The sequence below is a fragment of the Micrasema longulum genome, unplaced genomic scaffold (assembly GCF_059751315.1).
Source record: "Micrasema longulum isolate JH-2025_06_02 unplaced genomic scaffold, ASM5975131v1 h1tg000629l, whole genome shotgun sequence".
Classification (NCBI taxonomy): Eukaryota; Metazoa; Arthropoda; class Insecta; order Trichoptera; family Brachycentridae; genus Micrasema; species Micrasema longulum.
Genome location: NW_028277825.1, coordinates 428,584 through 446,073, shown reverse-complemented (window position 1 = coordinate 446,073; position 17,490 = coordinate 428,584). Strand labels below are relative to the sequence as shown.

The following is a 17,490-nucleotide window of genomic DNA, read 5'->3' as shown; positions in this document are numbered from 1 at the left end:
TTTAATGAAGGCAAAAACTTTTTTTTCAATTTTTATGTATGTTTAATATTATCAGCGCTGTGATTTTTTAAAGTTTTGTATTTCTGAAACATCTCCGCGTGTTACGTCTTAAGTTCACTTCCGCTTCTTCTCGGTCAGTTCTGCCAATTGGTCCGTTGACATACCGTAAACCGGAAATATTTTACAACTGTCTTATCATTGCTTGATTCACATGAACGAGAGACGTCGGCGTCGTTCAAAGTAGTTAGTTTTTATTAAAATACATTTTTTTCTTAAATTTTCAAGAAACTCTATTTTTTTACCGGGTGACATTTTTTATATTCAATTTCCTGTAGGACTAAACTTCCCCGTTGGTAGATAGATATAACCTATGTATTAAACCTTACCTTTAGCCGTGATTTGAAGAGAAATAACCGCTTTGGCTTGTCCGTGGCAATTGCTCGCTATAACGGAATAGGCTCCCGTGTGGTCCAACTTGGCGTGAGGAATCTCCAATCTGTACTCCGGCCCGGCTCCTATTCTCCTGAACTGAGTGGCGTCGCGGTAATACTCAGGCTGTGGAAAACAAACATAATTATTACGACTTTTTTTATGTTTAAAGCACTAACTTATGAAACATTAATAATCGTAGCGGCCTCCGTGGTGTAGTGGTCAAGACGCTTGACTCACTCACGGAAGGTTCCGGGTTCGATTCCCGGTGAGAACACAAAAATTCAAGGTGATTTTTATCAAGCCTGGGTTGCTTTGTGATATAATTCACCACTGTAATTGGGCCTCCTGGCCTGTTGCGTTGCAAAAAAAATCAAATCAAATCAAATATTGAAAGATTAAAATAAAATAACTTGGTCTTATGACACACTTTATTTTCAAATTTATAAACCGATCAGTTTATCTCTATTGTTTATAAAAATATTTTGAGTTTGTCCAAATTTTTGTAGACAACGACTGGATTCAACTCCCTGGGGAGCTGTCCTTATCCATGAAGAAGTATAGAAATTGAAAAAAATATCATATTCAGGCGTTGCCTAGTATGTAGGTAAAATAATTGTATTAGATGAATCTCACCCGCAAAAATAAAGGTTTCAGCTCTTTAACTTCACAAACATCAACAGATAAAAGAATTGAAGGAATATAGATGTTCAAATATGGGCAGAATGGTGAATGTTGCGCAGTGTGTAAAGTGGCCACTTAAACGAGCCATTGAGGGTAGTAAGCCCTGTAGATGCCTAGACTTTTATATTACCTTCTCTTAAATGTTCTTCATCTCTGTTATAATATTTTCTATTGTTTATATTTCATTTACAAATATTACGTTAACAAATTACAACAGGGATGGAGAATACCTTAAAGAAAGTAATATTGAAGTCTAGGCATTTTCAGGGCTTATGACCTGTCCTTGGCTGATTTGAGTGGCCACTTTACACAATGTGTAACGTTCACCATTTTGCCTATGTTTGAACATCATATATGAAGAAGTCGATTTTTGCCGAAAGTGGTTGGTTTCTAAATTCGACGAACGAATCAGCTATCAACACAGCTGTGCCTAGGAGTACAAATCGAATATAGCGCCCAAAAGTGAATATATCTGTACCTCAGAGGCAGACGGATGCAAATCTAGAATTTTGTGAAATGACATTTCGAATTTCGTATACAATTTATGATCATGTCCATTGATTTTGAAAAAATATAAGTCTCATAATGAAAGAACCAATATATTAAGATACTGAAAATACAAATTAATGCTATAAATTATTATAAATTACTTAGAGAAAGTAGATTATTCGGGCTTGTTTTGATCATTTATTTTATTTTATTTTTATTTAAATCTTAAAGTAGGGCACACATATCATACATATTGTTATGTGTGTTCTAATAATAACATTGAAAATATATTTAATTTATAAATTGTTTATCACATATGTCTTGACCATTATTTTAAATTTTGATATGTTTTTTTCTTCATAAATATTTTTTTCCATTTCGTAATACTTTTTAATTGCTTTAAATAAAATTGAATTTTGTGACTTTGCCTTTTTCCTAAATGGAAGTCTAATTTTGTTCTTTTCTCTAGTATTGTGATCGTGTTCATGCTGGTTCCGATCAATTTTTTTCCAAAATTCTGTTTTTTTATTAGAGTTTATAATTTTATGAACAAATATCATTGTATTGTAAAATATTCTTTGTTTATATGTTAATAATTTGATGTTTGGATTTGCATCCGTCTGCCTTTGAAGTAAAAATATTAATTAGCTTTTAATTTCCCTTTCAACTTCGATCACAGTCGCATTTTGACCGAAATTTTTACTCCGATGTTTTATTAAGTTATTTAAGAGTATTCTTATTGCACTAGCAGGCAACAGTCGGCGATAGTATACTTCGCGTATTTTGTGTGTAAAAACACGAGATAAAAGTGTTTTCTATGGCCGTGAGAGCGGTTCAGGAGAGCACCGCAGTTATTGCGTGAAATTTTTTCTTACTATGGACCTAAATAAATAAATAGACCCGCTAAATATTTCGCTTTCTTTTACGTCTTGGTAAATAAAACAATAGATAAAAGATTTTGCATTTATGATAAATCTACTTCACACTGAAAACGTTGATTTATTCAACAGTGAAATACTTAAATTAATTTATACCATGAACTCAATTATACAACAAAGCTTTATGTACATAAAATAAAGCAGAGCCATCTATGGAGTCTGAAATCTGGGAATGCTTACTTTAATGAGAAATAAAGTTCCAGTAATAATAACAATCATAATTGGTAAATTTACTACTTTTTTTTTATTCTTAAAGGCGTTTTTTTTTATTTATATTTATTCTGCTTGTGTAAGAAAAGGTTTTAGGCGTATATATTGTTGTTGTATATTTAGTTATAAAGGTGCTAAACTTGCTTTGTTACTTTGTTGTTCTCAATATGTGTTATTTTCTAAATGCTAAAATTATTTATGTCCCGAATCGAGTTGTTGTAACTCCTGGAAATGTAATAGAACGTATTATATGATTTATAAATAAAATAAATAAATAAAAAATAAAATATTAAGAATAGTCCATTTCAACCGATGGCGTTCGCAAATACGAATAAATAACAACCGTCGTCGTCTTTAGATTGCGAAACAAAAATGGTATGTAAATTCAGTTTCGTTTTCACATATTTCTTTAAAATAAAACCTTGCTACGAATCGTGACATGGCCGCGTGAGGACGTTCCCAATAATACCTATAATATGTTTAGTTGACCTCGCATCTTCAAATTACAATATGGGAAAATACTCGACGGCCCATTTCGCACGCATCGTCCTAATCCGCGCGGCACGGTAAAGTTTGGCTGGATTAACATTCATTATGTTATTTTTTATTTATTTTGAACGCATTCAGCGGCTACTTTCAGGAAAAACTCCCGCAAAAGAAAATTGGGCGGACATTAGTCGGCCACATAGTGTACTGGTTATTCAGTTTGCCTTACATTAAATAAATAAAAAGAATAAGAAAATAATTCTAATATCAATCCACCCGGTATTTTATTGTGCCGTGTGGTAATGGACCATACAGTGTGTGTTCACTTAACCTTTCCCTCACTAAGCATCCAAAAATTACACATGATCCGAACGGGGGGACCAAACGACCCCAGCGCCTACTTGTATATGGCGTCAAGAGAATAAAACGTTGGAAGTGTTTATGACCGTGTACAAATTTATTCATGTTTTCGCGTACACATATTTTACTCATTCGTGTATTTTATTCATTTTCGTTAGTTTGCCGAATGCTTATGTACATAAAGTGAAATTGACCCTAGTATTATTTACGTCTTTTTTTGTTTTAATATTTAAAAAAAAAACGATAACTATTTCAAAATTTAAAAACAAAAACAGGAAAATGCTTCTTTCTATTAATTTCACGATTACAAAATATACAGCAAATAGCTTTAATAATACTCGAGTTATCGAATTGAAATCGGTCTATGGGGGATTCAAATCCCCTCTTCGGTCCGGCTAGGTTAAACATCGGCCCCGATTACAATGAGAAGTTAACAGAGTTATCTTCGACTGACAATATAAAGAAAAACCGATATTTATGTACGAAAATTAGTTTATTTGCGTGAACATTTAAAGTATCTTCGTCGGTAACCTATAATTGAACATGTTTAGAAGAAAAAAATATGTGCGTATTCTGCTTTTCATACAGAAAACTTAATTTTACTTTGTTGATAAAATTGAAGATAAATGTTAACTTCCCATTGTAATCGGGTCCAGGGCCTTAATTACAAAGAGCGGTTAACTTCAACTGTCTATAAAGTAATACTGAATTTTCCGTTGGAAAATGTGTATTTTTTAATGTTTTTTTAAATATTTAAAACATATTTAATTACATGTTGCCGGCAAAGATAATTATTTTTTAATACGAATATTCACATTTTATTTTTAAAAATCATTTTAACATTATAGAAAATTGAATAACCAAGAGTTATCTTTAATATTGTTCATAAAGTAATGAATATTCCATAGTGTATTTTTGTCGGTAACATGTAATTGGACGTGTTTTATTTTAAAAAAATCATAAAAATATACCCACATTCGTACAGAAAGTTCTATTTGACCCAGCCTAGACTTCCTATTACCTTCCCAAAAAGATTCAGCGAGGAAGTATTCGAGCGGAAATCGGAAATATGCCTTCGTTGTACTATGCATAGTGTATAGTACATAGTCATGTAAGTACCTATCTTAGTAAGGCATATAAAGATAAGAATGCATGTATTATTTTAACTAATATATCCGTAAACGTATCTACAAAAGGTCACTTGCCGTTTCCGATACTTTGGATACCCGCATATTGAAACAAAAGGATGCTTGATTAAAAGTAGGTTAGTATTGTTTATATTTATAAAATAAACAAAAGCGGTTGTTGGTTTACTTACAAAGTACCTTTTGAAAATATAATAGTTTAAATCGGATTGAAAATCACCACGACAACATGGAGATACACTCAGGGGCCGAATCCTAAAATGTTGGAATTAATTAGCTTACTGAAATTTCTAAATTGAAAAGAAACAAAAATTATTACAAAATCTAAAACTCTTGTATTTACAAAAAATTGCATTCTTTAAAAAAATTGGTTCGTTTTTTTCTCTTTGTTAACCTTTTCTTTTTTTATTGTTACCAATTAATATGTATTACCATTTTAAGGAAATGTAAACATAAATATTTTTTAGCGTAACAATTCTTAGCATTTTTTTATGTTAGATTTGTTTTACAATAGTGTTGCATGCAGCATGCACATTTAATTATTGGGAAGGATTTACTATATTTTAAAATAGACTACATTTTTTTGCTCTCCTGTAGGTGTATTTTCCAATTTTTGTGTAACAAAGTGAAATAAATAAATGAAATTTAAAAAAATATTTTTCTGTAATTTTAATGGATGAAGGGCATATTTTTAAAGCTTTATTCATTATCTGAAGCCATTTCGAACTGATTTTCATTGTTGGCGGATTGAGTGGAAATGTTGACATCTACCATTACATTGGGTGGATTCTGAAACCTCTTCTTCCTACTAAATATTCTTTCTTCTAGGTAGTTTCTGTAGGCTGGTTATTAACAAATCTGATGGCGTTAACCGCATATAAATACATATTTATGAGTTTTGTTGCCTGATATTTTTCGTGTGCAGCATCTTCACCTATCAAACTCTTTATTTCCATCTTCTTGTGCACCTTCACTTAGCTTAGCAATTAGATTAATTGGTAGTGAAGTACAAAACATTTGAATTCTAAACGGTTGGTGGTATCAGGTACTACTCTTTTTTCTTAGAAAAGTTATTTGGAATCCCTTGGCTTTGATTACCGTATAGTTCATCCGGTACATCATTTCATTGTTTTGTTTTTTTATTTGAACTCTGATATACCTACTATTATTTTGTAAAATTTCGTGAACTTTGTTAAATTAGACAGTCCATTAGTAAATAAACAAACAGATTTTATTATAAGATGGAGTATATATTGGTATTTTTAAAGATCAAGTTCCTTGTGAGTTGTAATATCATTAATTTTTTGGATATGTAAACTTCCTATCATAGTGATGCATTGATAAATCATCTTAAGGCAATTACTCCTCCGTTCTTTGGCCTTTGCCAATTGTTTCGAAGTCAGTAGCTAAAATGGCGTAAATATACATACATCCGTATACTTAACTATGAGTCAGCATAACCCTGAGCCACAATACCCGTAACGAATGCCCGGATTAATCGAGTGACCTAGATTGAAAAAAATAGTTTTGTATAAGGAATATTGCAACAAAAAAACTAAAGTTGTATCGACGGGAATACAAAAACAATCAAAGGCTATTGTTTTTTCAAATATCATTAATGATAATTTTCAATGTGCTAACTAATCTCGCTTCCAATGTCATTAGAAGAAAACTACCTAACATTAGGACAAGAACGATGAAAGAGAGAAGTCTTGATTTGATACAATATCCTAAATGCAATGATCGCTACGATTGACTCCTTCAAGATATGGACAAGAATCAGCTTAACCCGAGCACTCAGACCGGAATAATTTAACAAACATAGTCGTCGATTCCAATCTGTCCGAATAAAGCGCCGAAAAACTACGAGCGACACAAAGACCCATAAGAAGAGCCATGCTAGGAATAAGTTTGAGTGACTGAGTCAGAAATGAAGAAATAGGAAGAACAACAAAAGTTACCTACATCATTCGCAATGGGCAGGCCGCGTGGCTAGAAGCTCGGACGAGAAGGGAGACCCCGAACAACAAAAAGAAGTGCAAGGCGACCACGGTTGAGATATGACCTAGATCGGCATGTCGGTGTGCCAGGATGCAGCCTGCACAGAACAGGGCGACACGGAGGCGAATGAAGGAGGCCCTTTTCCAGGAGTGGACGGAAATAGGCTGAGAAAGAAGAAGGAAAAGTCGTCGATTCCACTTCAGCTGATTCAACTATTCAAAAATTCAAAAACCGCTAGGATGAAAGAATACCACGGGCGAAATGAGTAGGTATCAAGCTCAAGACGCACATGAAAAAGCTACTCGGCGATAGTAAAAAATGTTTACAAAAAAATAAAAATAAAAATATTAATATTTTAAACCCCAACAATAAAATACCAACTGCAAAAAAATAATGTCGATCGATTCCATGCTACAAAATTGTTTCCTAATAATCATAGAAAATCTTGATTGAGACTTTAATTTATTTTCTAACAATTTAACGAACCTTTTACAGTGTTAATTTTTTTTACTCGGTACATATAAATAGCAAACATAAAAAGAAGTAAAACATACTTACAAAACTGTACTTGTAGTATAAAATCTAAACCATTTAGTAGTGCATTGTAAAATCCAGTTTTTAATTCCAGAAATTACATATCTTGTCCTGGGTAACTTCTCGCTCTGGGACATCCGATTGTGTCTGACGAGCCAATAAAAAAGTCAGAATATTCACAGTTCTATCGGACTGTTCATTTACCGAGCTGGATTAACCCTTACGCTGCTACGCAGTTTTTCAAGAATCTAATCAGAAATCTTATTATTAATACATTTTAAAAATATTTTATCGAATACGTTGTTTTCCAAACACACTACTGTTTTAAAAATTCATAGCAATTCCAAGAAAAATCTTCCATTTCATAAATATCTAATTCAAGCCCAGTGGAGTGAGCAAGATAGACAATTCGTGCCGCAAATAGACAATTTTCGTACAGCGGTTGTAAACCCTTTTAATTAAGATTGAAAATAAAAACAAACAAAACTGATCTCGTACAGCAATCTCAAGGCGCATTGTTTGGATAGTTATTATTGAAACGAAATAATAATGATAGTTTTTTGCTGATTGCGGGGCAAAGTGCTCTGTTATATATTATCAAACCTACCAATTCCATCAATGCATGCTAAACAAAAATTGTGTAAAATATATCTTGAAATTAGTTGCAACAGAGAGGGAAAACATTTTTGCCAAGGGAATATGGAAGTCTAGGCATTTACAGGACTTATGATCTGTCATTGGCTGGTTTAAATGACCACTTTACACACTACGAAATATTCACTATTTTAGGGGTATGTTTACACATCCACATTCATGACTATGTTTACATTACCTCAACTCTTCCATCTGTTGACTTTTGCAAACTAAAAGAGCTGAAACCTTTATTGATGTCGGTGAGTTTCACCTGGATAAATTATTTCACCTAGGTCATGCCTAAAAATACTTTAAATTTTTTATGCAAGTTATTTTAATCAACAATATTTTGAGTATGTCCAAATGTTTGTAGGGAGTTATTTAGATTGAAACTTAAAAGTAACCGGTAAATGTACTAAGAAGTGATATTATTTCTTGTTAGATGTTATAATATAATTTTAATTTAAAAAAATAATGTTTTTGTACAACTGTCTCACAAATTGATATCTCTTCTAAGAAAAATATTCCGTTTCACTAATAACTAGTTTACGCATAATGGATTGAGCGAGATAGACAACAGTTGCCGAAATTACAAACAGCTTAGGTATATTACATATTTTTTACATTTAAATATATTTTTAATCTTACTTTGTTACTCTAACTAATAATTTTACTCTGCAAAGCGTCCTTTTTATTGTGAATAAATTTACAAAATATATCATTCAAAATGATAACGGATAGTGAAAGGGATAAAGAAATAATAGTACCTCACCGAGAAACTCGGAGGCTTAGCAGCTAAACCTATTCCGAAAGTGAATTAGACAATAACGATCATTTTTTAAGTGATAGTGATAATAATTTATAATATGACTCTTACGAAGAGCACGAAATCGAAGAAGCTTTTTCTAAAGTACTTTTGGATCAATATCGAGCTGATATACCTCATTTACGTTTTGTTTGTAGAATAGTGTTTGTATAGTAATAATTACGTTTTGTTAGTAGAGTAATAATTACTACCTAATGAACAGCTAAAACATTTGAATTTCCCATTGCTGTGGGCACCCATTATAATAAATGAACAAATGATATTTTTAATATTCAAACGTCCTAATTGACAATCATTAGGTTCCATGGAGAATTATTTTTATGTTTTATGGCTCTTTAATTATTTGTTTATATTCTTAATTATGGGGTTTTCCGGTGATATAGGGACCTCACTAGATAAAAGTTAAAATATTAAAAGTAAAATATTTAATTAGTTATTCATTACGGAAGTACATCAATATTTTCTTAATTATTGGGTCGGGTTTAATCGCGGGAAAAACACCGAATGCAATTATTTTCTTCAAATATCATATAAGTGATTAAAAAACTAACTACTCGTATTAACATTAATTTATTTTTCATTTGACTGTTTTTGCAATGTAAAAAAGTTCACTGTTTCAGGTCCCGACTAGCTAGAAGTTTCCTGTGTTTAGTCGTTTCTCTTTTCTTAAAAGCACTGCGAATTTAAACATCATAAGTAAATTTATAATGAGGATGTTTAGTGGTTAAAAAAAAATTGTTATTAGACAAAGCTTTTTTAATTTTTAAGTATCGTGTTATCAGCGCTACGATCTTTTAAATTTTTGTATTTCTGACATTAACCCGCGTGTGACGTCGCAAGTTCTCTTCCGCTTCTTCTCGGTTAGTTCTGTTAATTGGTCCATTGACGATTAGCAAACCGGAAATCTTCCACAATCCTCTTATCAATGGTTGATTCATATGAACAAGTGACGTCATTCAAAGTAGTTCGTTTTTATTTAAATATTTTTTATTCATTTCAAGAAACTTTGCTGTACAATTTAATGCTCAAATTTTAGCCGCGCGTAAGAAAACATTTTTTGTGTTAAATTTTCCGTGGGGCTGAAATAGGTACGAAACTAAACGATAACCTGTCGAATAAGTAATTTGTATGTTTTGAAAATGTTTTATACCACTGACGGTTAAGTGCAACAAGCAGTTCCCAAATTCATTTACCCTTTTGGGGATTATGACGTCAGCATCAGTCTAGTTGGAACTTTATGATAGGGATTAACAACAACGATATATCGTTGTTTAGCAGTATAAGGGTTAAACGTGAACTTGAATAATGTATCAGTGGATGCCGCTGCCGTACCTGCAAAGGCAGGCCAGCCTTTTAAACTTCTGAACCTCTGTTTATAAATATGGTCGGCGGAAGATTGTCGTGTAGTCTATAATTCCTTAAAAGGTAAAACCTCGTGGCCTTCCGTTATTCCATTCTTGATTGTGCAACATTGGCCGATCTAGTTTGGTAACACGACTGGAGACTGGAGACATGTGTAATGTGTTGTATATTATATGTCATGAATAATGTGTTATATTCGCGTTCCTCTATGTTAAAATATACAAGCTTGTTACCTATGTTTACTTGCAATTCTTACAAGCAATACCGTGTTCGTTGAAAAATCTATAAACAATTTGCTACGCGAGGAGTACTTAACTATTAACCCCTTGGAACCTTAAGCACACTTTAGCAGAGTTTAGAGCAAAATGGTGTAGCAAATTTTAAATATTCGATGTAATATCGTCAATATTTCGGATAAATACAGTAAAATTAATATTTTAGACAACATACATAATCAATTCTGTACTATTATTTCTTGGATGTATTAGGTACGTATTAACATTTACTCATAATGATGATTGTAGATAAATGTATTTGTAGATGCGATTGCAGAAATTCACTGATAATGGTCAATGGAGTCTTAAGCATATTTTTGTAAACACACGCCACAACGTGGCACTGAACTGAAATATAATTATTATTAAAAAGTATTAAGATATTACTTAAATTAAGGTATTAAATATTACTATAACTTTAACATGCTAAAGTATTAATGTTCTTATGTTATAACTTCATAATAGCCGGTATTTTAAAGTAAACAGTATTACAATGTAAAGATATGAATTTACATAACTGTATTGACTCAGGTGGGGGGGATATGTTATAAGTTATAAGACTAAGAAATGACGAGTCGTCAAACCACGTCGGTCTGTCAATGAATGAAAATATGTTCAAGGCTGCTATAAAATCGTTTAGAATACCAGTCCAGGGGTGGTATTATGAATCTTCTCGCGGAGGCAGATAAGATTTCTTCTTGGGATAGTTATCATTCACAGACTTCATTATAATAATCAGAGATGTAAAACCGATGCCCTTAGCCGATAAATCAGTTTGATTTTTTTTAGATTTTCTCTGTGTTGAGAGTTTTCTCTCTGTTGAGAGTTTTCTCTCTGTCTTTAAAGGTGAAAAAATAAGTCGTATTTTATAAAATTACCATATTTGAGTTATTTTAAAGAAAAATGGTGTAAAATTAACATGAACTTTTTTTTTCTAGAATACTTTATGTTTAAATATTAAACATAGCGTACTTTTTGCACCATAATTAATTTATCGATTGAAAAAAAGACACTTGTCGTTTTTTTTATTCATAAAAGTCGTTATCTTGACAAGTTGTGTGTTGCGTTATCGCGAAGATTTTTCTCTCCGGGATACGGGTTAAGCACGTTTTCTTTGTCAAACACTTACAAATAATACATTCACAAGACGCTAAGTCACTATCCCATATCTCTCACAGTCTATCACGTTCTTGAAAGCATTGTTTTGTCCATTGGAGATAAATTAAAATAGATAGCCGTACATTTAATAAAATAATGATTCCATTTTTTATATATTCATATTGTAAATCAACCAGGTAAATTATGTTGTGCAAAATACGATTATTTATAGCAAATGTGGAGAACATATTTCTAGAAAATAACTATTTCTTCTTTTCGCCTTAATCCGCATATAATGGTGTATATGGCACAGTATTGATATACTACTAAATGTAATATTCTAGTGCAAAAATAATATGAATAAATATTTTGGCTCTTTTTTTACGAGAATTGAACACTTTGCATCTAAGGCGTAATAATATTGTAATTTAAAATTGATTCATTTCTGTCATATGGATGTTCAAACAGAGGCAAATTTGTGCATTACAAATTCCATATACCCTCGATGGGATTGTAATTTTCAGAAACACCATAATTCATTAGTAAAATGCCACAAGTCAAGCCACTTCAAAAATCTTTTTAAAAATATCAAATTCCCTTGACCGTTTACACATTTGATAAAATATAAATGATCATTCTTTTTTATGAAATCGTATTCTTTTTCTAAACGAGAGGACACCTTGGCGGTGCCCACATATACGGAAAAATTGCTCGTTACCTAATGAGAAACACTGCCCGAATAAGTCCTCAGTAATCCGGTAACCTTTGAATCTTTATGCTGAAAGAAGGTAGTCCAGAAGTACATAATATGCACTTCATTGGATTGAGAAATGAGGGAAGTGTATTCTCCACTGGCTGGGATTAAATTGATTAGACATGATCGATTCGCCGAAATTATAACGAAACTTTTTGAAAGGCTTTAAATTCTTTTTCAAAGCCACCAACTCAGCATATCTGTCAGGACCACGGATAGTACTGAGTAGCTTCATTCGGTAATCATAGAGAGGGGGAAAGGGACAATACCACCGAATGTGTTCAGAGGATTGATTAGGATATCCGTAGCTGCAAGAAGGGGAATCAACAATATTAAAAAGTAAGAACAACTATAATAAGAACAAGAGGACACACCGCCCCACCACATACCGCACACCGCACACCGCACCTGAGGATATAAGTCTCGTTGGCGGTGCCCACATACCACATACACAAGAAAAACTGCCCAAAGGAGCTCTCTGTAATCTGGTAGCCTTAGCATATTTGTGCTGAAAGAAGGCAATCCAGTAGTACGCAATATTCCCTTCATTGGGTTGAGAAAAGAGGGAAGTTAATTCTTCGCTGACTGGATTAAATTGATTGGACATGATTAATTCGCTGAGGACACAACAAAAAAAATTACAACAAATTAATTAATAGCGTATTTTCCTTCATTATTTTACAACAAATTAATTAATAATTCATAGCATCTTCATCGTACACCGCACAAAAATCGCGAGCAACTTTGGTAGTTCTATTTCCTCGATTGAACGCGAACAGAAAGAGGTGGCGGAAATACTCACTTTCCTTGTTATTTCGACCTTTTTATTTATTTTCACTGGATTTTTAGAAACGAATATTAACTCACGTTTATTATATTTTAAAAACGTATTCCTATCAGTGCACCACTGAACTAAGGAGAGCTTCGCAATTGCGCCGCTAGGCGTAGAGTGACGTTTACAAAAAAATAAATTATATTTGAATATTATTTGTTTTAAGCTATGTTAATCGTTCGTGAACAAATATTTACCAATAAAAAGTTACACAATCCTCTCCAAAAGGTTTCGCCAAAAGGTTTTTACACGCTTTCATGACACAAACAGGCATTTTGGTTTCGATTCTAAATGATCCGCCTGGCTGGCTGGCGGTCGAAGAACGAATAAATACGCGTTGGGCATGACAGTGTTTGGGCATGAGTTAAGTGTCATCATTTTTTAAGGCTCAGGGCATGTCCATGTATTAATACCCCAATGCCTTTACCATATTATTTTACTTTTGATGCTCATTTTAAATTGGGAAATAAACGGACAAAACTAATGTTAATATCTAACAATAAAAAAAGTCTTTTTGTAAACCCCTCTGTTGACTTGCGTGATTTCTGAATATTACGATTCCTATGTACTCGTATGTTGAAATATATAAAAGCAATTTATATTTAAACATAATTATATTATGCACGACCTGTTTGTGCACATTGTTGAAGATTCCCATTTCAATATGTCCATTTATATTAATTATCTGCTTGTCTGAATTTTGTTAAAGGTACACTATGAATTAATTGTATTAGTATAATTAATTGAATAGCACTCTTAATTGCGAGTCATACTGATTGCCTATTACGGTGAGTTGTGTAATAATTGTCTTACTAATTTGGCATGAATACACACAACGAATTTACAATCAAACTTACGTACCAACATATAATTTATATAGAATTTGAATTAAGGTTGAGGTGAACAGTAAATACGAATCAATATCCCTACAAGTCGATTCAACAAGTAGGAAGAAACAAAACCTCTTTAGCAATATGAGAGTATTTATATTTTTTTATTTAAAAAAATGTTGTGAGTTTGAGATGTAGAACCTGTAATCTAATTATCTATCTTTTTAACGCCTTCTTACCTATCTTACCCCTTGTGATGTCACATTAGTCTAGATACGATAGAAGACTTGATATTTGAGTATCTCTCTTATTTTTTTAAATGATGATGTTGTATCTTTTGTAATCTTCAAATAAACATTTTCACCCCGGGTTTGGGAAGTAAAATTAGCATGACTATGCTGGATACAATAAATATCTAGCTACGCGAAGAATGAATGTGACGCTAATACGGCAATACATCATTATAAGAGTAAGCACGAAGATATAACTCATAACAAGGAAGACAGAGATACTGTTCTATGGCCAGTGTATTTGTGAAGCAGATTCAGTCGATTATTGACAGTGATGGGGGACGCATGCATATAATATGACCGGCATATTTATGATTTTTAATTTATTTTCCTATAAAAGGGCTAAATTATTAAAAATATTTATTTTCAAAAATAATTTTCTTAAAAAAACTTAGTGAATGTAAAGTCGATTCAAATATTAAATAAACTTTGCCTATGTGTTTGTAGCAAAACGTTTTCAAATAAATCAATTAACTGCGCGTATTTCCCCAAGCAAAAATTGAACGTTTACTTTATATAAAATGTAACGTTCACCATTCTGCCTACGTTTAAACATCCGTATTTTTATTCTTCCATCCGTTGATTTTTGTCAAATAATAAGGGTATTTAACATAGGCAAAATGGTGAGTGACACACAGTGTGTAGAGTATTAACTTTGATTAAAATAACACATATTTATGACAGGTGATCTCTGCTGAGAAATATATAAGCATCACAACAGGCCAGGAGGCCCAATTGCAGTGGTGAATTACAGAACAGCTCACCGAGGCTTGAGAAAAAAACATTTAATTTTTATGTTCTTACGTATCCTTCCGTCTGTGAGTAAAGCGTTTTAACCACTACACCACGGAGGCCGCCAATGATAAACTCTGTATACCTACCATAAACTCTATGTATTGCATATTAATATTGATAAACTTATAGCGGATTTAATCCAGTGGGTACATGTCGATAAAAATGTGAACCTACTTAAAATATTGTATTATGTAATACCACGCCTTTATCAGACGAATTTGGAAAAATATGTTCTTTATAAATTTGATATAAAATTAAAATGTTTATACTAGTTCTTGAAATGTTAGAAACTAACTTAATAAAGCATAAATAAATCAATAATAAATAATTGAGATTCGCTGTAATTGGTGACCAATGCATCATTCAATACGTAAACCGTATTTAATGGTATCTAATCCCTCAAGGTGACGAGAATGATAATGACGAAGCATAGCACCTTTAAAAAAAAACTGGGAGTGCGGCTAGGAATAGCAGGCGCCACATTTAACAGTATTAAAGCTGTCTGGAGATCGGAGATTTACTCAATGAAAACCAAAAGCCACCTATATAACGCCTGCATAACACCTATTCTCCTCTACGGATGCGAATCGTGGCACCTCACTAGGGCCCAAAACTCAATATTCTGAGTTTCGAGAATAGATATCTCTATCTTGCGTGCGGTGATTTGACTTTGTAAGGAATGAAGTAATAAGAGAACGGACGCTGCAAACTCCGGTGACAACTGTCATCAAGCGGAGGCGATACAGTTGGCTTGGCCATATACTACGGATGCCTCCCGAGGCACTAACCACGCTTGCCTACTTTACAAGGCATCAGGTTTTCGACGTCCACTGCCGACTGTTTGTCGGCAGGTCGTGTCCGAACTGCGGGAGGCGAACCTGACTTGTGAGGACGTACAGGAGCTGGCAGCCGACAGAGATGCCTGGAGGATCTTCCTGGACACCATATGCTCCAACTAGGGAGCGGACATGAATAATGATGATGATACCTGACAAACTCTTGGATTGGTCTGTTTAATCTTGTACCTGTATGTACATATATCGTCGTTGAGCTGGCATATCTGTTAATTAACGTTTTCAAAATTGTTTATGATATTAGTAAAACAATGTACTGTTGATGGATTTTTTCGCAAATTTTTTTCTTGATTGCAAAGGGAAAAAATGCGTAATTTTATCTTAAAAAAATATTTATGTAAATTTTTCTGAAACATCAAAACGCCTAATCTTAATGAAAAATGAAAAATACTTATAAAAAAGAAAAATCTCCTTAGAAATATTGCCGGTGCAATGAGGATATGAAAATATTATTTTAATAAGTAATATTGTATAAGACATTAAAAATAAACAAATAACATTATTGTACTTTTTTCTGTTGTATATTTTCAAACATTATGACGTATTTGTATGCCTTGTCTGAATGTGGTCTAGTGGTTTGCCTACAGTGAATTGTGTCTCCGGCGCAATTCTTGTAAAATTTGTAATAATTTAAAAAGGAGTTTTGCACTCCAATATTTCATTGTCCCTAAACTGATACCTGCGGCGTAGGACTGATCATCTTTCCCTTATTAAACAAAAGAAACTCGAGTTTGGCTACGATTGGTGTACACAGTATGTAAAGTGGCCACTAAACCAGCCAATAACAGGTCATAAGCCTTGTTAATGCCTAGACATCCATCACAGTTGCAATATGTAAATTAAAAATAATGATCAGATAATAAGGGGACTTGAATTAGTTTTCTTTTTTTTTAATGAAAATTGATGCTTTATTAAAAAAAAATAGTACGAATCATGTTATTGAAAATATTGTCCATCCCTAGAGACTACTTTTTCATATTTTTCTGGCAGCATACGAACATCATCTAGAAAGAACGTCTGATCTTTTGAGGTTATCCGCGAATCGAGCCGTTTTTTGGCATCTTCATCAGAATGGAAGTGCTGCTCTGCCAGGACGTAAGTCATCGATCGGAACAAGTGGTAATCGGAAGGATCAATTTCCAGTGAATACGGCGGGTGCGGTAGGACTTCCAATTTGACCGTTTCGAAGTATGTTTTGATTGACTTGCAACGTGTGGCTGAGCGTTGTCATGCTGCAGAATTACGTAGTCTCTCCTCGTAATGCTGACATTTTCTTTCAATGCTCGGCTCGAACCCATCAATTAGGAAGTTCAGTGGTTTGTTCTATTTTTTAAAAATTTATTTATAGACTATTAAACTAAGCCGAAAAAAAATATTTTTGATTTTAATATACCGTATTATCAGAGCTATGGTTTTTAAAATTTTTCAAATCTGAAATTACTCCGCATGTGACGTCAAAGGTTCTCTTCCGCTTATTCTGTTAGTTCTGCTACTTGGTCCGTTTACGGTAAGTTAACCAGATATCTTTCACAGCTCTCTTATCATTGGTTGATTCATATGAATTAGTGACGTATTTCAAAGTAATTGTTTTTATATTTTTCGTACATTTCCATGAAACTTTGGCGTACAATTTAATGTTTTAATTTTTAGAATTGTATGTGCTTC

At 32.9% G+C, this 17,490-nt stretch overlaps 1 protein-coding gene across 3 annotated transcripts in view; it reads right to left on the bottom strand.

Moving 5' to 3' along the window:
- The window catches only part of LOC148280034 (uncharacterized), a 176,253-nt gene that overhangs the window by 10,928 nt on the left and 147,835 nt on the right, over positions 1-17,490 (bottom strand). For all 3 annotated transcript variants that reach the window (XM_088229027.1, XM_088229029.1, XM_088229028.1), the window contains exon 18: positions 387-555. In XM_088229027.1, coding sequence (XP_088085153.1) covers positions 387-555 — 169 coding nt within the window. The remainder of the gene's footprint in view (positions 1-386; positions 556-17,490) is intronic.